Source organism: Mustela putorius, unplaced genomic scaffold (genome assembly GCF_011764305.1).
Source record: "Mustela putorius furo isolate JIRA1106 unplaced genomic scaffold, ASM1176430v1.1 tig00000589_pilon_pilon_pilon, whole genome shotgun sequence".
NCBI lineage: Eukaryota > Metazoa > Chordata > Mammalia > Carnivora > Mustelidae > Mustela > Mustela putorius.
Window position 1 is genome coordinate 5827066 of NW_025421425.1, and position 21156 is coordinate 5848221.

A 21156-nucleotide genomic window follows, 5' to 3' on the forward strand; every position below is an offset into this window, starting at 1 on the left:
TCACGGTGCGCCCCTCTCCACATCCCTCTCCACTGTATAGAAAATGCCCATGTGAGTTTCAGTGACTCCTGCAGAAAGCTCTCTGCTTTAGAACAGCTCTCTGTTTTCAGTATTTTTGTTGTTACACATGCCTGATACTGAGTGGTTTAGTTGGTTCTTTTTCCCCTGTTTTCTTTGGTTCTGTCACCTTGGCTGTTTCTGGTGACGTTTGTGTCTTGGCGTGTTTGATCAGTTTTAATCTAGGAAGGCTGACAACCAGCCTTTGTGGGGAATAGTCAGCACTTCCCACGGAGGTCTCAGAATTAGGTCTTAGAAATCAGACACATTCCATTGCAGCATGACTGGAGGTTGTAAGACCCTGGAAGGCTCTTCCATGGGCTCCTGGCTGCTACCGGCTTCCTGTGTCGGTGTGTTCTGTTCCCTTCCTCCTCCCGCTCCTGCGGGTTTGCCTCTGAACCCTGCTTGTGTCTGTCCGCAAGGCTCCCATTTGCTCCTCCTTTCCATAGAAACCCAGTGAGGTTTCCAGACTCAGCAGTATCTGAGCACAGGGATGAAGGTGAGGGCTGACACAAGACGCCCCCAGATCACAGCCTCCTACATTGTAGGCCACGTAGCTTTTCTGTTGTCTGATGTCATATTTTTTTTCTACCGCATCTGGCATAGTCCTTTATAAATCTGAAGCAGCACTTAAATATGAAAAATACGTAGTGCTTTTCTTTCCATTTTCCACTTTTATCTTTTGCTTATTTCTTTGGCTACTGTGAATGCTTTTATTTCAATGTAATTTGGGAGTTAGCTGCCAGAGTATAGAAATAATACTGAAATCTGTTTTAAAAAATGATGGCATTTTGGGGCACCTGGGTGGCTCAGTGTGTTAAAGCCTCTGCCTTTCGGCTCAGATCATGATCCCAGGGTCCTGGGAGCCCCATCAGGCTCTTTGCTCAGCAGGGAGCCTGCTTCCCTTCCTCTCTCTCTGCCTGCCTCTGCCTACTTGTGATCTCTGTCAAATAAATAAAGTCTTTTAAAAAAAAGGATACTTTAAAAAAATAATAAAAAATGATGGCATTTTAATTAAAATTTCTTTAAGTTCATGAATGAAGTAATGACACTTTATTTTTTTTTTTTTTTGTAAAGATTTTATTTATTTATTTGGCAGACAGAGATCAGAAGTAGGCAGAGAGGCAGGCAGAGAGAGAGGAGGAAGCAGGGAGCCTGGTGCAGGGCTCAGTCCCAGGACCCTGAGATCATGACCTGAGCCGAAGGCAGAGGCTTTAACCCACTGAGCCACCCAGGCGCCCCTAAAATGACACTTTAAAATTTTTATCCTGTGAGGTAAAATTGCTATCCAACTACATCAGAAAGTTTAAGTACAGATTCTTTGCCAAGGGCTAGATAGTATTTTTTTAACTGAAGTTTTGAGATTCAGTGTTAAAACTGCTCCACTGTGATTGTTTAATTCTAACAATATCTCCAGAGAAAATTATTACATTTGAATTTTAATTTGCAGATAACTCAGCAATGTAATTATATTAACTGACATGTGCCACTTAAGGCAAAATATGATGTTTATTCAGTACGAATGGCATCAACTATCATGTATGAAAGTGAACATTCTTTTAACTCCGTGTTCGACCACATTTGGTCCTGTGTCATCACTGGAGAACTGAGGGGTTTGTTTTAGATTTTATTTTGTTCTTTATAAAATACATCTTTGAGTAAAACTACAGTTATATTTGTGTATGAGTGTGAGTGGTGTGTGTGCGTGCGCACATGTCTCCGCACGCACTGCCCGGGTCACGGCCTGGGTAAAGCGGCGGCCCTTGGCTAATCGCCCCTCTGTTTTGTCGGAAGGTGAGCCAGGACGGGAAGTCGCTCCTCGACAAGCTCCAGCGGCCTCTGACCCCCGGCAGCTCCGATTCCCTGACAGCCTCTGCCAACTACTCCAAGGCCGTGCACCACGTCCTTGACGTCATCCACGAGGTGCTGCACCACCAGCGGCAGCTGGAGAACATCTGGCAGCACCGCAAGGTCCGACTGCACCAGAGGCTGCAGCTCTGTGTGTTCCAGCAAGACGTGCAGCAGGTCAGTCTCTGGGCGCTTTGCCGCCAGGGGACGGAGCTGGGCGCTTGGGGAGCGCGTACCATCCCGGGCGATCTGTGCTGAGAGCTCAAGCGGGGGAGATGGGGGGATCGCACACATACGTGCACACGCGCGCGCAGCTGCTTTGCTTTCCGTGAGTGGCCGTGGTGCTGACGATGTGTGCCCGGGCTTCCCCAGCTGCTAGCTCGCGTAGGCAGAGCACGTGAGCCGGGGCAGGGCCGCCGCTGGGGACTGGGGCATGTGTTCCTGAAGCAGGTCGTCCCCAGTTACCCTGACTGCTGAGAATAGTGCCAGAGGGGCAGTAAGCTCTCCGCGCGCCCCTTCCCACTTGGAAGGCCCTGAGGTTCCCGGTGCGCTGCAGGTGCTTAAGAGGTTCGAGTCTAGTTCACAGAAAGTGGAGTTAAGACTATCAGTGTCTAAGCAGTTTTCATCTTGTTTGTTACTGTTACAAAAGTAAACGTAAGCCTAGGCCCTAGTACTGTTCATGCCTTTCTTATGGGGTAGAGAGGATTGGCCTGCTGCCGGGGTTTTGAGGGTTAAAGCTGTGGTAGCAGGTACAGTACGGTACAACTTTTGTGAGAAACAAGATAATAGTTGTGTCCTTGCTCTAAAATAGAGGGAAAAAGGGTGTGGATGAGGTGTTGACGCTGGGGCTGGGAAGATCCTGGGGTATGTGTGCAGGGAAGCCCGAGGAGGTGGTGGGCGGTCACACTGGTAAGTCTGGAACAAAACCTCTCTCTCTTCCCTGAGCGCCCAGGAGCATTGCTCAGACATGTACAGGTTCAGATTTCATTCCCACCTCGTGTCATCCAGGGGCCAGTGGGCTTTCCTGCTCAGTGGGCCGAGATGGTGGAGAGTTGTGGTGTGTTCCAATGAGCACATAGACTCTCCTGTATTTCATTGAATGTCATTCTTCACATAATTTGAGCCTGGTGAGTTCAGAATACTTTAAATGGCTCTATAACTTTTTTAATTTTCACATACAGTGCTTTGATTCTGCTTATGGGTGTTTGAGTTCTCTGAAGATTCCATGTACCAGGTGCCTCAAAAATGATCATTTTGATGTTATTCATGTTTCTTTCCAATGCTCTTTTAATTAAAGAGGATAATTGCCAGGGAAAGAATATAGCTTAGGGAGTGAACAGGGAGAGTCAATGTCAGGGAGTTATTTGTGAGAAAAGAGGTGTTGTGGTTGAAAGCATGAATATTAGCTTCTCCTAATTGTCTAAAAACTTCTATAGACCATGAAGTGTTAATAGTTTCAGTGCAATTATTCAAAGATTTTCCCACTCACCTCTCTGTCCCTTGGATCAAGTGTTCTTTACACACGCATGGACCAGCATGCCTTTTGGACTTATGTCTGAAGCAGCAGCAGGGGCTCCCCTTCCCGGGTCACCCCAACTTTGAGGGCTCCACAGGGTGCCAGGCGCATGAGAACAAGCCACTGGGCAGTCTATGGTGGGGGGAGGCACCTTTGGGAATAGGCTGAGGAGTCTAGCCATCTAATTTGGCACCAAGTACTTAATGCCCTTGAATTTGAAACACCAAACATTACATTTTATATGTAGAAAGGTAATTATGATAATTATGAGACCAGTTCTTTAAGCTAGATTTTTTTTTTTTTTCTCAAACATCAGTAGGTTGGGTTGGATGTCAGCGGGAGAAAGTGTTTTGCAATACACATAATGCATATATGGTCCTATTAGCATTCCATAGAAAATAGATAATTGCTCTTTAAGGGAAACATTCTTTTGATTAAATGATCTGGAATGGTCTGGACATGTTATGCAAACAGGAAATTGCTGTGTAGGCTTGACTTGTGGAGCAAGAACTGAAGTTGATAAGATTACGCAAAGTAAGCACTTTACCTCGAAGGAGTCCATAGGATGTCAGAACCAACAGTGTGTTTCTGAAACTGAAGCAATTATAACACGTGGAAACTTTTGCTATTTTGAACATATAGACTGGGAGAGGTAAGCTGAGAATAAATGGGGAAAAACAACAACAACAACAACCAGTAGTCCTTATCAAAGACATTGTCAGCCAAAGGTAAATTTGTAAAGACGAACACAAAATCTACAAAAAATATTAAGTCAACTAGGTACCACAGGTGCTTTTAAAACTGCTTGGTTGTTTTGAATAATGCAAAGGCATCCATAAATCCTGCTGAGAGAAATGATGGAATGATGACACTTTTATGGAAACAGCCCTCCCAAAGAGAACAGAGGACGTGCTTGTTTGTGGAGAAATCTTCCAAAGAATAGAAGCCAGAGGGTCAGTAGTGTGTTCTCCAGGAAGAATGGCATGATCTTCGAAGCATGAATAATTTTGGTTTAGTGTTCAAATTTTTTTTTCACAAGGTAAGGGAATGTTCTGATTCTGCATGGAAGGTGTTTCAGATACCCAGATGCTGGGTGGGGGCAGGGGCGGGGAGGCCCCTGCTGCCGGGCCCCTTGCCTTTGGAGGAGTGGGCTAGGGACGGACTCAGACACACATGCTGCCTGCTGGCAAGTAGAACCCTTCGTCACTGTTCACTGGAAAAGAAAACCAATACCCTGCCACCTTTCTTGTTGGTAGAGCAATGGATGTGTTTCCATTGCCTTGCGTTCACTGTTGGAGCCGCCCTCCGTGGGTTGCGCTTGCGTTCCTGCCGTGCGGTTATCTCCATGGTCGCTCCTCCGGCAGCAGTTTGGCTGACCTTGTTCAAGGGCGAAGATGTGTGTGGAAGTAGCCCACGGTGGTCTGCTCGCCCGCTTCTTTTCCTCCTCCCGCTGCAGTCCGCCTGCCTCTCACACGGGTGCCAGTTACTCACTCCAGCACGTTGGGCAAGGTGGATGGGCCCCAGAATTCCCTTTCCTGAAGTAGGCAGCCCTCCCCAAGAAAGCCTCCCACCGCCACCCCCACCCGCGAGTGTGAATGTCACCCCTTTGAGTTACTTCATGGAAGAACTCCTTCCAGGCTGATGTGGGGCCATTAACTGAGAAAACAGTGAAACAAATCCAGTTTCTTCTAGATTGTTCTCACCCACATTTCATTCCTTTTTCTTTTTCAAATGTGTGACAGACAGTCAGACATACAGAGGTAACTGTGTTGCATATGTCAAAGGTCTTTTTCTCGAGGAATTGTAATCTAGTAAAAGCAGATCATTTGATAGTCTAATAAATTATACCATAACGTGCTCAGATTTAGTGTTTAATGCCTCTGGTTGTTGCCAGGTATAATTTCGCTCAGGCGTGGATGTGAGTCATGCCTCCGACGGGGTTCGCTGGCGTGAGGGAGGGAGTGGGAGGGAGCTCGCCGCCCTCCTCCATGTTACCTGCCTACCTTGCTCAGGCATCTTGAGGGTGACTATCTGTGCTTCAATGATGTGTGCGAACGGGGGGGGTTCCAGAAAGCCTCGTCTGTCTCCGTGTCAAATGTCAGGGGTCTGGTATACAGGGCAAGTGAGGAGACCCGTAATAGAGGCGCAGGTTGTGAACACCTTCACGGGAGAGGTAGGTTTGGAGCTGCTCGTTGAAGGATAGGTAGGAAGTTAGCAGGCCGAGGACCGGGCAGCGGGACCTGCGCTGAGATTCGAGGCCCAGAAGGCCAGGGCCTGTCCACAGAGCGGCAGGCAGCCCGGCGTGGGTGGAACCGAGGGGTGTGGAGGTAGGAGACGGGGCAGGTGCTGGGAAGGTGACCTCATGATGAAAGCTTGCGACGTGGCTCTGTAAGCGTCGGGATGCCAGTGAAGGGGCGCGGCGCACCTTGCCTGAGTGCTGTATGTGGGGGCCAGGGCCTGGGTGACGTGTGAGTGGCTGTGAGGCTTACGCGAGAAACACGTACGTGGCATCCGGCTTGTCTCAGTGCTTCGGGGGCTTACTCACGGGTCCGTTGCTTGCCTCTCTGACTCTCATAGCCGCTCTGTTGACCCAGCGCTTCCCCCCTGCTCTGCTGAGCTCACACCAGGCAGGGCCTGTGCCTCGTGCATTTTGACGCGATGCTCTGGGCGGTGGTGGGTGGAGGACAGGACGCTGCATGGCTTAGAGCGCTCGCCCCGCCCCGTTTGCAGGGAGGCAAGTGGTGAAGGGAGGGAGGCTGCAGTTGAGGAGACTGGCTGAGTCCCCTCGCGGCCGTCCGTGCGGGTCGCGGAGGAGTCGTGCAGAGCAGCAGTGTGAGGTCCGTGGGGCGCTGATCTGGGTTTTACTCACTGCTGTTTCCCAAGTGTCTGGGATTCAGTTCAGTAATTGTCAAATGAGTAAATGGATAGATGAAGAAATTTAAGGAATCACCCAATTTTTCTAATTAAAGATTCTTCTGGGTTAAAAGCTTATTAATTCTGGAATGGGGGTGGGTTGGCCTTATGTTGGAGACAAGTGATCTAACTAGGAGATCTGCTTGAAAGAATAGGAGTGTTGTGTCTACGGCCATACCACCCTGAACGCGCCCGATCTCGTCTGATCTCGGAAGCTAAGCAGGGTCGGGCCTGGTTAGTACTTGGATGGGAGAATAGGAGTGTTGCTTGATGTTGGGGAATCAGGGGTGGCTCAGGAAGGAAGGGATAACTTCAGTGCCTGGCAATTGTGCAAATGCAGTGAGGTCTTAGTACGGATTTTGGCCACTTGAATACAAAGTGAGGGTCTTAAATGCTGCAGGGGGAGGGAAGTCAGGATATGCCATCAAGGCAAAGAAAGAGGTTTCAGGTGCCCAGAAAAGCTATTTTACTGGTTTCCCTTGGGTCCTACCTCGGCTGCTATCCTTATGCCACTAAAGGCATCTCATTGTGATGCTTGATGTAGGAGTTCTTGGTTGGTATCACCCATAATGGACCTAGCTTTTGAGCGAAGGTTTCTGAACCTCATTGTCCTTTGCTCATTAATTTAAGTCAGGAGGGTGGGTTTTTCTCGTCCCACTCACCAGAATCATTATATTGCCCTACCTACTTAACATTCTCTTCTGTTTACATTCCCACGCTCACAGTTTTGATGTGGCTGGTGATAAGAGTGGTTAGAGGATTACCATCTTTTGTGAGAGCTTCTCCATTGGAATTAGGGAGTGCTGGAGGGTAAGTGTTCGGGGACCTGCTGGGGGCCAGTGGAGGCTGGTGCTGGTCTTCCTGGTGGGGTTAGAGCCAGCTTTAATTACCTTTTGTGATAGTGAACTGGGGAGACACTTGACTGTGAGGGTAATCTTAGTATCCAAGCTCAGAAGGAGCTAAAAGCCAACAGTGGGAGTTCAAAGGGTGGGAAAATGGGTGAATTTCTTCCCCCCAAGCAGACAGATCCAGGACTATAGGATACATGAGCTGGCTCTGTGAGCCAGCAGGACAGGGAGCTGGAGCCCAGGGAATTAGGGCAAATCGGAAGTGAGCAGGGAGCAGAGGTCGTCAAGCCCTTGAGGACCTCTGTGCTGAGGAGCAGGAGAGCCCAGAAAACCCCAGGCCCCGTGGGATTCCCTTTTATTGAGTGCCAGCCACATTGCCTGGGGCTCCGAAGTGGAAAATGCACAGGGATTAGCTGGACAGGGGATAGTGCACGCCTGCACACGTGTTCAGTAACAAGACTAGCTGTGTATAAGAACTTCAGTGTCCCAGAGTAAGACCTGGACATAGGAAGATTTGGCCGGGGGTGGATAACTCTGGACTCTCTTATATTCAGTTCCAAACTAGGAATGGGAAAGATACGGATTAGCCACTATTGACAGAATAATGATTTCGTTGGAGTTTGATGGGAATATCCAAGATCAAGACTATTTATATGAATAATAACCTACCTACCAGCCTCCTCCTTCCTTTCCTTCCTTAGCTTTTCTGTTTTCTTTAAGAAATTTCATGTACTTATGTAATTAAAACTAGGGTTATAACCATGAGAGCTGGTGATTTAAATAGTTTTAGAAGATAGATGGGGAGGTAGATGATGTAAAAGTTTGAAGTTCTGCCAACTCCTCTTTTTTTATTAAGTTTTTAATTTTAATACCAGTATAGTTAGCACACAGTGTTATATCAGTTTCAGGTGTACAGTGCGGTGACTCAGCAGTTCTGTAATCCCTCGGAGCTCCTCGTGACAAGTGTGCTCTTCAGTCCCCGTCACCTTTCCACCCTCCTTCCCCCACCTCCCCTCTGGTAACCGTCTGTTTGTTCTCCGTAGTTCAGAATCTCTTGCTTTGTCTCTCTCTCTTTTTCTTTTCCCTTTGCTCATTGGTTTCTTAGATGCCACATATGAGTAAAACATGGTATTTGTCTTTTTCTGACTAACTTATTTCACTTAGCATTATACTTTTTAGCTCCATCCATGTCATTGCAAATGGCAAGATTTCATTCCTTTTAATGGCTGGATAATACTCCATTACATAGCTACACGCTTCCATTACACTTCTTTAGTAACCTGTCAGTGGACACTAGGCTGCTTCCATAATTTGACTGTTGTAAATAACGCTGCTATAAATATCAGGGTGCTTATATCCCTTTGAATTAGTGTTCCTCTATTCTTTGGGTAAATACCCAAGTAGTAGTGTGATTACTGGTTGGTAGTGTAGTTCTATTTTTAATTTTTTGAGGAAATTCTATACTGTTTTCCAGAGTGGCTACACCAGCTTGCATTCCCAGTAACAGTACAAGAGGGTTCTCCATTCTTCTGCATCCTCGCCAACATCTGTTGTCTCTTATGCTTTCAATTAGCCATTCTGACATGTTTGAGGTGGTTTCTCATTATAGTTTTGATTTGTAGTTCCTTGTTGATGAGTGATGTTGAGCATCTCTTCGTCTATTAGCCATCTGTATGTCTGCTTTGGAGGAATGTCTGTTTGAATCTTCTGCCCATTTTTAATTGGCTTATTTGTTTTTTGGGTGTTGAATTGTCTTAAGTTTTTTATGTGTTTTTTGGATACTAACACTTTATCAGATAAGTCACTTGCAAATATCTTCTCCCACTCAGTAAGTTGCCTTTTAGTTTTGTTGATTGTTTCCTTCACTGTGCAGAAGTTTTTTTATTTTGATGAAGTCCCAATAATTCATTTTTGTTTTTGTTTCCTTTGCCTCTGGAGGTATATCTAGAAAAATTTTGCTATGGCCAGTGTCAGTGAAATTATTGCCTATGCTCTCTTGTAGATTTTTATGGTATCAGGTCTCACATTTAGATCTTGAATCCCCACCAAGCCCTCTGTGAGCCTTCTTCATTGACTTCATGTGTGTTCCCTTCTAGCCCAGAAAGTGTACATGGAGCACGTGTTCCTGACATTTCATATGCTCTTGGATTAAACAAAAGTAGCTCTTAAGGTGCCTGGGTGGCTCAGTCAGTTAAGCATGTGACTCCTGATTTTTAGCTCAGTTCCAGATCTCAAGGTCACGAGACTGAGCCCCGAGTCAGGCTCCCACTCATCAGAGAGTCTGCTTGAGATTCTTTCTCTCTCTCTTCCCCTCACCCCTGTGTTCAGGCTCTCCCCTCCCTCTCAGAATAAGTAAATCTTTTTCTTTTTCTTTTTTTTTTTAAGTAGCTCTTGCAACACAGGTCATTGTGGTTCTGTATTCCATATTTGCTGTACTATTTGCTATATATTTATGTAACTTGCTGAGGTTTTTTTTGTTTAAATAGCCCATTTTTCCAAGTGAGCATTAGGCTCAGTATACTAAAGAATGTTCTAGAAACCGTATTTTTTAAAGAATATCTTTCCATATTAAGAATAATTCTATAGATTTTTAGGACAAACTTAATTCTAATTTTGGAATATAATGAATGAAGAAACAGTTCTTGGCCCCAGTGGAGAGAAATAAAGAATTGGAGGACTATCATTATTGTCAGGCACCTGTGCATGCTGGGCCTAAAAAGTTCCCTCTTCTTCCCTCTGTCCCCAAAAGCCCACAAATGTGTATTGACTGTGTCTCTCATATCTCACTGTGGAAGTTGGGCCATGCAGAGCATAGAATTTAGAGCCAGAGGCCCTCATGATCCTGTTAAGCTGAGCTCCTTATTTTCGAGTTAATAAAACTGAGGGTAGAAAAAGACCAATGACTTGACCAAAGCTCCAGCAAGCCCAGTGGTTTTCTAACTGCTTCACAGCTTTTGACCTGAGGATTGCTCACTTCTGAGCTAATTAAAGAGCAAAATTAAACTGACATGTTACTTAGGAAAGAATATTGAAGTAGAGCTTATCAGATTGGGGAAGGGCTTTCTAGAAGCTACAGTTGCTCACCACTGTGACAGTTCAGTTAGTCCCCTTGGGAGTGGGTAAGTGGGGGTGGAGAAGGCAGGGGAGAGAACCCCTCTGCACTGACTCGTGGCTTCTAGCAGTCTCAAGCCCCTCTCCCCACACTTGCCCCAGGCTGTCTCCTTCTCCTGTTCTCTGTGCAGGTGCTCAGCGAGCCTGGCCTCCACCAGAAAGAGAAGGACATGAACAAGGGTGCTGGTTTTGGGTGAAATATGCTCTGAGCTTTTGGGGAAAGGTACCAGGCAGCCTGAGAGAGGGTGTGTATGTGGAATTCAATAATACAAAACTCCGAGTATCCTTCTTTTGTGGTTTTAACTTTGTGAGCAGATTTTATTAGTGGCTTAATATTGGATATCCTCACGGCAGTGATGGACACAGGCTTTCATAACAACACTCTGAAAGCGAAGGCCTCCTTTTTTGGTCTCCTGTTTATGTTTAGCAAATTTGTAGTGACGTTGCTTAATCACTCATTCATTGTTATAATTGTTAAAATAACGTTGATTTGATAATCCAGAAAGCCCTGATCTAAATGATTGTTTCAGGACCACTTATTTTAAAAATGGCACTGGGAAAAAAAAAATTAAAAAATAGGGAGCCCTGGAAACATGGTATGTCTGTTTCAAGATTGGCATCCCGGTGATTTAAATGAAAACCAACAGGGGTCGAAAAAGGAAGTAACTAAATGAAACTGGGTTAATATAGGTTTTATTGGAAATGGGCAGGGAGGAAATTAATATTTTGCCACTGGAAAAATCTGATTTCATATTAAAAAAGAACACACTTAGGTATTTTACAATTACCCTGGTTTTTCACTTGATTCATGTGTTTGTGTTTTGTGAACTGAGTAAATGTGACTTAGAAGGGGTTCTCATTATTATTACGACAGAAAACGCTTATTCACTGATTATGTCTCTTTAAAATGATGGCTGGATTTCACAGATATTTGGATACTTTCCCTGAATACTCTTTGGATCCCGAATTCCCAGTAAAACCAGATGGCTTCTTGTGTTCTTGGTGGTTTTATGTCTGAGGTCTTATCTGTAGATGTTTTTATAAACAGCTATCCTACAGCTAGAACTCTAATTTTAGAAATACTTTTACAGCGTTCATATAGTATCTACAAGCCATGATGTAATGTACCGACGGGTTAGAGCCTGAGTTTGGGGCTGGGAAGACCTTCACGTGAATCTCTTTTCTCAGTATTCTTTCTTGGGGGAGTCACTTCACGTCTCTGAGCCCCCATTTCTTGTTGCATAGGGACAGTAATCAAAATCCACGCTCTCGTTTGTGGCCCTTGGGGACAGATGCGTTTGGGGGTTAAGAGTTTTTCAGACTTTAGGAGTAACAGTGCATAGGGCGTGTGATACAGGACACCCCGGGCGTCTGGGCCGTCCCCCGTAATCTGAAGGAAAGCGTGGAGATTTCTCAACTACACTAAGGGAGCCAGATCTTGGTGCCAAATGAATTTTTGAGACCAGGTTTTGAAAAAATATTCAGAATTTCAGAGCCGTTTCAGCTTTTTTGTGGCTAAGGGACTCTGGACCTGCGTATGCGGCCTTCCCGGACAGCGTGGAATCCTCTCTCCGTAGACAACGCATGGTCTTCATGCTGTCTACGGTTGAGACACAGGTTTGTGAGAATTCGTTTCCTCTGACAGGGGTGTAGTGTTTAGTCACAAATGCTTAAGGAAGCTGTCACCGGAAACAGTAATCCAGGAGGCAGTGAGCGTGGGGGTGGGGGCTCGTGCCAGAAGAGCGCGCGGGCCGTGCGGGGCGGCCGGAAGTCTGCCCTGCCGCCGGGGAGTCTGCCGCGGGGCAGCCGGAAGTCTGCCCGGGACGGCCGGAAGTGTGCCGCGGGGCGGGGAGGGGTGCCAGCAGCCGGTGCCCATGGCCATACCTGAGACTTGGTGGCATTTGCTGTCCACTGTAACAGTCACTTCGGCAGAGGTCATCCCCCAGGAACCCCCAGCTGTCTGCAGACAAGAACAGCTCTTTCCTTCCAGACCCTGTTGTCCCACTTCTGTGGCCCTTGAGCCGACTCAAGAGCTGTGTAGACCAGAAGTTAAGAGCATGGACCCTCTGAGCAGACTTTCTGGGTCTTAGCCCCTGGACTGGCTCTTCCACCTGGTAGTCGAGGATCCTTGGTCCTGTGTCTCCATCTGTGAAATGGGGACGTGCTAGGTCTCCCGGCTCCAGCCCACTGTGAGGATTGATGGCTTAGCGTGCACACAGCCCAGGCGGTGCTTGCCGCAGCAGCAGGTTCTCAGACAACGGTATAATTATTAGGGAGGAAATGAGCGCAATCATACTTGCCATCATCATGATCTATCTTGTAATTACAAACAGGGAGTTAAGTTAAACTATATGTAATATGTCCTGCCCATCTGACATTTTGACTTAGATGCTGAGATGGTATTTGTGTTGTGTTGGTGTCTCATTTTGAAGTGACCTTGACCTTGGTGCTGTCACTGTGTCCATTAGAGGGCACTGATATACAGTGAAATGAACTCCTGGCACAGCATCTGCCCAGAGAGGAAGGTGGCATTGGCTCCCAGCTTTGCTCTTCTGCCCAGGAACCAGGTAGCCCGTGGGAAGGGATCACTTTTGTCCTTTTCCTCCAGTCTAGCAGCAGCACCACAGATCCTGGGCCAGTGTGTTTCTGAGGCTGGGGTCACAAGAGGACAGCTGCTGGCTACAGCTGAGGTCAGGGAAGTGGCTGACTGGAAGAGGGTGATGAAGCCCCTGATTTGCAAGTATTTTTATGTTTTAAATGGAGGAGATTCTGCAGGCATGTCTTTGAGATGCTGTTTGGACAGCTCTATTGGTTCAGGATTCCTGGACAATCTGAGGAGTATTCTCAGACTTGTAAAAGAAGCAAAAGCTTCGTGGGGTATTTGGTTATGAATGTGAGCTGGATTGCATAATTGTCTGCTACTATTTTTTTTTTTTTAAGTGCTTGGCGTTCATACACCTTTGAATTAGTTTCATGTTTGTTGGAAATAAATTTTTACTTGGTATTTACAATTCTGTCTAAAGGAGCCTCTAATGAAAGAGAAATTGTAACTCTAAGCGCTTGGTTCATAGTAGCTTTAATTTCCAACTTTCGCTCCCTGAAAGACTTCTTGGGCTTCAAAACCAAACTTTTATTATTTTAAATATACTGTATTTTGCTTCCTCTGCCGTTTCTACCAAATAATGTTTATGTTTTACTTTTTGAAATTGTGCCCTTATTTCAAGTCTTTATTTTGTTGCTGGTGATTATCAGATTTACTGCTTGCAAGTGGCTTAATTTTTCTTTTGACAGTAAAGTTGAGGAATATGCAAAATAAATAGTTAGAAAGATCTCGGGGCGCCTGGGTGGCTCAGTGGGTTAAAGCCTCTGCCTTAGGCTCAGGTCATGATCCCAGTGTCTTGGGATCGAGCCCCACATCGGGCTCTTTGCTCAGTAGGGAGCCTGCCTCCACCTCTCTCTCTCTGCCCGCCTCTCAGCCTAGTTGTGATCTCTTTCTGTCAAATAAATAAGTAAAATCTTTAAAAAAAAAAAAGAAAAGAAAGAAAGATCTCTTAGCCTTTTCTGACAGTCAGGGAGACTGTAGCTTAGGTGTACTTACCTGTCTTTAAGTTCTTTTCAAGCCTAAAATATTTGATCCTTGTCTCCTGTGTGGTATTGGCGCCTAGCCCAGAGGCACATTCCATTTAACTATATCCATCCTTGAGGTTGAGACATCTTGAACTTGTCAATGAACATTTCGTAGGAGTGAAACAGGGTCTGTGTTTTATAATAAGAACTAAGAGACTCATGTAAACCTGAGCATCTTTATGTCTGCCTTGAAGTCAGGCGTGAATGTGGCACTGTTTACTGATGGTAGTACTGGAGTGCCCTCCCTCTCTCTCTCTCTCTCTCACCTCAAGAAAGGAAGATAATGTACACTAACTAAAAAACAATCGATGGGGTGCCTAGATGGCTCAGTCTGAGAGCGTGTGACTCTTGATCTTGGGGTCATGCATTTGAGCCCTGTGTTAGGTGTAGAGATTACTTTAAAAAAAAAAAAAAAGTGAAACTGAAAAGCTACGCATAATTATAGCTTGTGCCACCACCGGGCTGTAAATTAGATGGCAGTCTGCCATGCGCTGTGGTTTGGGTGGGGAGGCTGCTCAGACTGCATATCCACCACGCTGGTGTTCATGTGCCTGACACGGGCCTCACAATGCCCGCCTCCCCCCATCCCTGAGCCCCATGGAAGCCACAGTCTAGGAAGGATAAAGAACTTGACCAAGAACACATAGCCCGACCCGGGGTATGCAGCGGAGGCTAGAAATGGAGGGTGGGAATGAGTGAGTTCTCAGGAGGACTGGGAGCCAGGTGACAGGGTAGAGGTAGATCCACGAAGAAGCACTCTGGTAGTGTGACCCTGAGTGGCTAGCAGATGGGAGGCATTGACAAAAGAGGTTCAGAAATGAGCCGTAGCAATAAGGTAGGTATGTGGCTTTAGCCAAGCCTCTGCTATAAGGCTTGGCCTCTGGGTTCTCCGCGCCCGCCTTCTCCCCCCATGCACCAACACCTCTGCTAATTCTGCAGGGTCTTTAAGAGGACCACCAGCAATTTATTCGCGTTTGCAAGCTATTTTGTTTATGTGTGCTACTAACTTCACTAAACTCCATTCGGAAAGGGCCCTCGGCCAGACCCTTGGCTTTGGAAGGTCGCTGGTTTGGAGTGATGTATAACAAGGCCAGGTGTCCCTGGACGCCGGCTGGCCCTTACCACCCGCCTTTTTTTTTTTTTTTTTTTTTAACAGTTTTGTCAGCACCTCTGATCTCTCTCTACTGCAGGCAAGAAAGGGCAAGGGATCCTTTTCATAGCACTGAATGTTAAGAGCCCTTATATTTTGCCATTAGTGGGGTGCCGTGGCTGGTCTGCTTCCGTTGTCCCCACAGCCGCTGTCCTGGCTGTGCCTGCTCCAGCTGCCACTTCTATCTGAGATACTTTTGATCCGTACAGTGTTACCATAAAATGAAATGCGAAGTATGAGAGGTGGCATTCAGCAGTTTGGTAACAAATGTGTTCAAATATTTGAATTCCTCATACTAAAATTTTAGTTTTTAGTGAAAGATGTCACTGACTTATTGTTTGCTAGTTCTCTTTTCCCCATCAGAGAGGCCAAGAGTACATTTGATGGTAATGTAAATGTTTTGTTCATGTCAGTGTTCTGTGGTTTCCCAAGTATGAGAGCCAGTGAACTCCTCGGCCCCGGCTCTGAAACTAGAAGTGTTGGGCGGCACTGCTTAACTTTTACTCCCATTCTGTATGTGGTGGACGTCAACTTGCAAGAACATTTATGTAATTAAATTTATGGAATGTTTAGCTTTGACAATAGCTTAGTAGTTTACAGAATAAATTATCCTCAAAGACCAGGACAGAGGCATTGAAGCGTCTTGTTTTCTTAGGTTGTATTTGTATGTTTTCAGTGGTCTAGAAAGGGACAGGAAAACATTAACTCTGTGGTTAAACTTGAATTGCCTGAGTTGGGAAGCTTTGAGCCTTATAAAAATGTCAAGTTAAACTGGTTGTCTGTGGCTTGATAACCACTATCTTATCCAAAACCCACTCAGTTTTGGATGCTCCATTGCGCATAAAATGATATGAGACTTAATCATTATTGCACATAATATTTATACAGAGATGGACTTATGCTTTTACAGTAAGAGCTGCTGAAAACCACATTGGGAGAGCTGATCAGACATGGTAGATTAGTGTTCAGTTGCTTCCAGTTTTTTCCTTCCTCTGCTTCTTGTTTGTTATAGTTTTGACAACAGAATGTATCAGGGCGGGGGGTGGGGGTTGGGTCGGCCTAGCCATCAAATGAGACAGAACATTTTTTTTTTTAAAAAACAGATTTATTTTTTTACTTATTTGACAGACAGAGATCACAAGTAGGTGGTGAGGGAGAGGGGAGCAGGCTCCCTGCTGAGCAGAGAGCCCGATGCGGGGCTCCATCCCAGGACCCTGAGATCATGACCTGGCCACAGGCAGAGGCTTAACCCACTGAGTCACCCAGGCGCCCCAGAACATTGTTTTTATGGCATGTATACCTGTATTTTATTGTAGGTGCTCGACTGGATTGAGAACCACGGAGAAGCGTTTCTGAGCAAACATACGGGTGTGGGGAAATCTCTTCATCGGGCCAGAGCTCTACAGAAACGTCATGAAGATTTTGAAGAAGTAGCACAGGTAAAACCATAGCTTCACTGTTTTCTGCCATAAATACCTGTGTCGTTGGTTTTGAGTTCGTTTTAGCATTTGAGATGAGTGACCCTTGGCTAGATACGTTTAAAGGTGGTTCAGAGGAGGTAATGCTCAGATTTGAGAGTAAGGTTGTTCTTACCTGCTCAAAAAGATGATTTTGTCTGTTGGTTGGGCCATAAAATAAGGTGTTCTTGACACAGAAAACTGCCCTGAATGTTTTCCCATACTTATTGTACCAATGCCTATTGACTCATTTGTGAGATTTCACCTGATACTCAAACAGTAATGGCTCTTCTTGCATTTCTGTAATGAGAGACCAGCGTTTCTTGTCCTTCTCCAGTTTTTTTACATGTGTGTACTTAGAAAGAGGATGTAGAGTGTGTAGTGTGTTTAGGGCACGCGATTTGTGAGTTGGAGCATTGGCTGTGATGCTCACTGTGTCATTGGGAAAAATCTCTTCACATTTCTCATATTAACTTTCTTATCTGGAAAGTAGGCACTGCAAAGGCTTCTGGGAGGAAGTCATGTGTGCATGGGGCTGCGGGGAAGTCACCCGGGCCAGGGCCTTCCTACAACTTATTATTTGGTAAATGTGCTTTGAAAGAAAGTGGAGTGAAGGAGGGAGAAATGACAATAATGTGGGTATTGTGTGTGTCTGTTCTGTATGATATGGAAGTTATAAGGAGGTGTAGGGGAAAAGTTACTTTAAAAAGAAGTTGTCTAGTAGGATGCAGCCAAACTGAAATACATTATTGTAAAACCAAGGAACCTCAAAGACAACGTCTTAAAAACAAAAAGAAATGACAAAACAACTTCTCTGAGAAGGACTATTAGAAAGATAGTCGACTTCTCGGGGCACCGTTGGTTGAGCAAACGACTCATGGTTTCTGCTCAGGTTGTGATCCTTGGAGGTCATGAGGTCGAGCCCCGCGTTGGACTCTGTGCTCGGTGGGCAGTCTGTTAGGGAGTCTCCCTCTCATTCTGTCCTTCCACTGACTCTCTCTCTCTCTCTAGAAAAAAAAAAAAATCTTAAAAATAAAGGAGGAAGGAAGGAAGAAAGGAAATAAGGAAGGCCACTTCTCACCAGGAACCACAGGTTCTGGAAGTTGGTAGGATAGTCTTAAGGGAAATTAACTCTGAACCTGGAATTCCAGATCCAGGGGAATGATCGTTCAATGATGACAAAATGCAGACCAAGACTGAATGAGTTTACTCCTCAGATGCTTACCAGAAGAACTAAAGCATATAGTTTATTTTTTTAAAGATTTTATTTATTTATTTGACTGAGAGGCAGTGAGAGGGGGAACACAAGCAGGGGGAGTGGGAGAGGGAGAAGCAGGCTTCCTGCTGAGCAGGAGCCCGATGCAGGCCTCCATCCAGGACCCTGGGATCATGACCTGAGCAGACACTTAACGACTGAGCCACCCAGGCGCCCTAGTTTATTTATTTAAAAGATTTGTTTATTTCAGAGAGAGAAAAGGAGAGTGCATGTTCATGAGAGTGGTGGGGAGGGGCAGAGAGAGAGGGAAAAGAATCTTGAACGGGCTCCACACTCCACTATCATGCCCCACATGGGCCTTGATCTCTTGACCCTGAGATCACGACCTGAGCCGAAACCAAGAGTAGGATGCTCAAATGTCAGCGCCGCCCACGTGCCCCAAGGCATGTGGTTAAGTAAGAATAATGGAAGCACCCGCTACAATGTGAACTACATTGTAGTTCTACAAGAATAGGCCCTTTGTTTTGTTCGCTTCTCTCTCACTGACCCATGCAACAGTGCCTGGTGCGTTTAAGTGATCAACAGGTGTTTATCAAATGAATTAGTTAATAAAAAGGAAAGCATCAGAAGGAAGGACTGGGATCAAGATTGAGCATAGAAATTGACAAGTGTATGTATAAATCTAAGGACTGACCATTTAAAGGTAGGCTTGGAGTAGTTAAAAACAGGACAGCACAGACATGGGTTTGGGGGCTGGCAGGAGCCACTGCTTTCCTAACGCCTGTAAGCCTGGGGGCATGTTAGCACTTCAGAGTGACCACGTACAGTCTAGGGATAGAAAGTGTTGCTTCCTAGGAATTCTAGCAGGAAAAGAAACACAGAAAACTGAGTAAATAAAAATTCATGGAAATGGGTCTGGTGGAAGCAAAAGAAACAAAACAAAAATCATGATAGAAATCACAGAATAAGATGTAGTAATTTGTTCATAAGTATCAGTAATTATAATAAAAACAAAATAGATTTTACTTGTAAAGAGACAAAAGATTCTCTGATTATCTCTTAAAAATTGTGCTAATAAAAACATTATTAGAAATAAAGAGGTTCTTCCCTTATAAAAGGAAGAATGTCAACAGATCCAACACTGTGGTCTCATCTGTAAGAAAGAGGAGTAAACCGTACTCTGTGTCCGTAGTTTTGCATGACAGGGTTCAGATGCACACTCCTTTAGGGAACTGAATCGGGGCTACTTATGGGATAGCAAAACAGTCTCCACTTAAGTCTTGTTCAGTGAAAATGCCTTCTCTGCATGTCTTCACATTGAGAGTAAAAATGGCAATCTCGGCCTTTCTACTTTCTCCATCTCAAGAAAGGAGCAGGAAAGGATGGTGTGTTCAGCAGCCTTGCCTCAGGCATCTTCGGAGCATTTTTCTTGTCTGTTTTATGTGTGGTGTCCATACTTCATGCCTGTTGGGAAATATTTTGTCTTCCTGTTGTAGAAGAAATATGGAATATGTGCTCTTATCTCCCCTTCATTTTTTCCATGCGGTAAGCTACTGCTGTGACCGGTGTGGTTTGGGATGGACATGAAATGTGTCCTATGAGCAAAGACTTGAGGCACTGAGGAAAGTAAGAGGCAGAACTGCGAACAGATGGGCTCTGGAGATGGAGATGCTCCCCTCAAGCAGCACAGTCCCCCGCGGCGGTAGGCTGGGCTGCCCTTGCCTCTCCCCACGTCACGCCCTCCCACGCTCCCACTAATGGGACGATGATGGCCTGCCGATCATCCTCGTGTGTCCAGCACTCTGTGGACCCTTCTCCCTCCACTTCCTGTGGTTCCCTCCATTCCAAATTCAGTAGGCCTCTGCTGTGCCTAACGCCCTTTCTTTTCATGGTAAACTCATTTCCTCTGGTCTAAGCTGTCATCATCTAGGTCTAAGGTCTCAGGTCTAAGACATCAAAGCTGTCAACACCAGTTCGCAGGGGGCAGCAGGAGTGAGAAGACTTTCTCTGTAGGAAACTTTTCTCTGTAGGAAACTTTTCTGTCCACAGATGTCTAGGGCAAGCCGAGAGTCAGAGTAGCACCCCTGGTTCAGAGAGAGGCAGATGCTTGTTTGCACCCACTTCTGCCTACTCAGCTGAGTCCCAGTCCTTTCTTATCTCTGCTCATTGTCCCTGGGATCATAAGGGGTGCCTAACCCTCTTCCCCTTACATTGAAACTGCTTACACCCCAAATCTGAGCTGTGCATCAAAAGCAGCCTTGAGTGCAAACACTTTGTTCACTTTGTAAACATCTGCACCCACTTTCCCTCCCTCTGGTTTTCAGATACTGGCCATGTGCCGCAGGTTTGGTCCTGACAAACGGTGGCCTTGCTCTTGGGTTTGTAGCTTCCTTCACTGAAGTTTTCTGGCTCTTCCCAAGGGACACAGACTCCGTGTTGGGGCAGCACAGGCAAACGAGGCCTTCCGCCACGTGACCTTCACTACCCGTTCTCCCTGCCCGCCCCCATCCTTGACTGTCCGGCAAAGCAAATCACAGGAGAGGTGCTTAGTAGAGATCGAAGTTTACATTTTAGATTCATGGTAGTTTTTGGACAGGATGGCCTTTGGAGGCCCCTTAAATATGTAAGCAGAGGTATTGTCAGTCCTTAATAAGGAGTTGTATTTCATTCTCTGAAACATACTTGGGGGTTTAGGGCAAAGAAAATGCCTTTTTGCCATTTTTTTGTTTTTAGGGTTGCGTCTTGATGGTTCTTTTGGGAAATCCACTCTAAATTATCTTCAGCGATCTAGAGTTAGCCATTTATGTAGACAGCGTCTTCAGAACGGTGAGTTGTGTCATGTGGTGAAGTAACAGGTACAAGAAGGAAGTGGTGAAAGTCTTGGGGTTGAATTCATTTAAAAGGCACTAAATATAGAGGTGTTATGTGGAGCAGTTCTGTTGCTCTGGGAAGGAGGAACTGCGGAGGAGTCAGGGCAGGTTGGTGGCAGTGAGCTGCACAGCCCTGCGTCCCGTGTGCGGGCGGGACTTCTCAGAGGAGCCACCAGCCCGGGCCTTTCTTCATTTCTCACGCCACTGTTGCCACATCAGAAAGCACTGGGTTACGTTTTATGTGCAGTTTTGCAGAGCCAAGAACCTTCTCTCTACTAATCTGACAATCCGTCCCTTCTTTACTTTGTACAGTGACATGAGTAGCCATTTCCTATCGCATGAATCTGGGCTGACAAGTGGATGGGGTGTGGCCTGGGCAACCATGTCACATGTCCATGCAGGAGCTTTAAAGATGAAATCCTTACTCTCCCCATGGAAGCTTTCTGCATGTGATTGTTGGGAAGGGAGATGCTCTCTGGCAGGCATTTTCTCTTTTACCTTCTATGTAGATATCAGATTGACATTCCTCTTTAGATAGAAAGA

At 45.8% G+C, this 21156-nt stretch overlaps 1 protein-coding gene across 4 annotated transcripts in view; it reads left to right on the top strand.

The window, feature by feature from the left end:
* The window catches only part of TRIO (trio Rho guanine nucleotide exchange factor), a 224991-nt gene that overhangs the window by 43377 nt on the left and 160458 nt on the right, over positions 1-21156 (top strand). For 3 of the 4 annotated variants that reach the window (XM_013060766.1, XM_013060767.2, XM_045082027.1), the window contains exons 8-9: positions 1852-2082; positions 16387-16509. In XM_013060766.1, coding sequence (XP_012916220.1) covers positions 1852-2082; positions 16387-16509 — 354 coding nt within the window. Of the gene's footprint in view, positions 1-1851; positions 2083-5501; positions 5595-16386; positions 16510-21156 lie in introns of those variants that run through there. The other variant, XM_045082026.1, reaches the window with a different exon arrangement.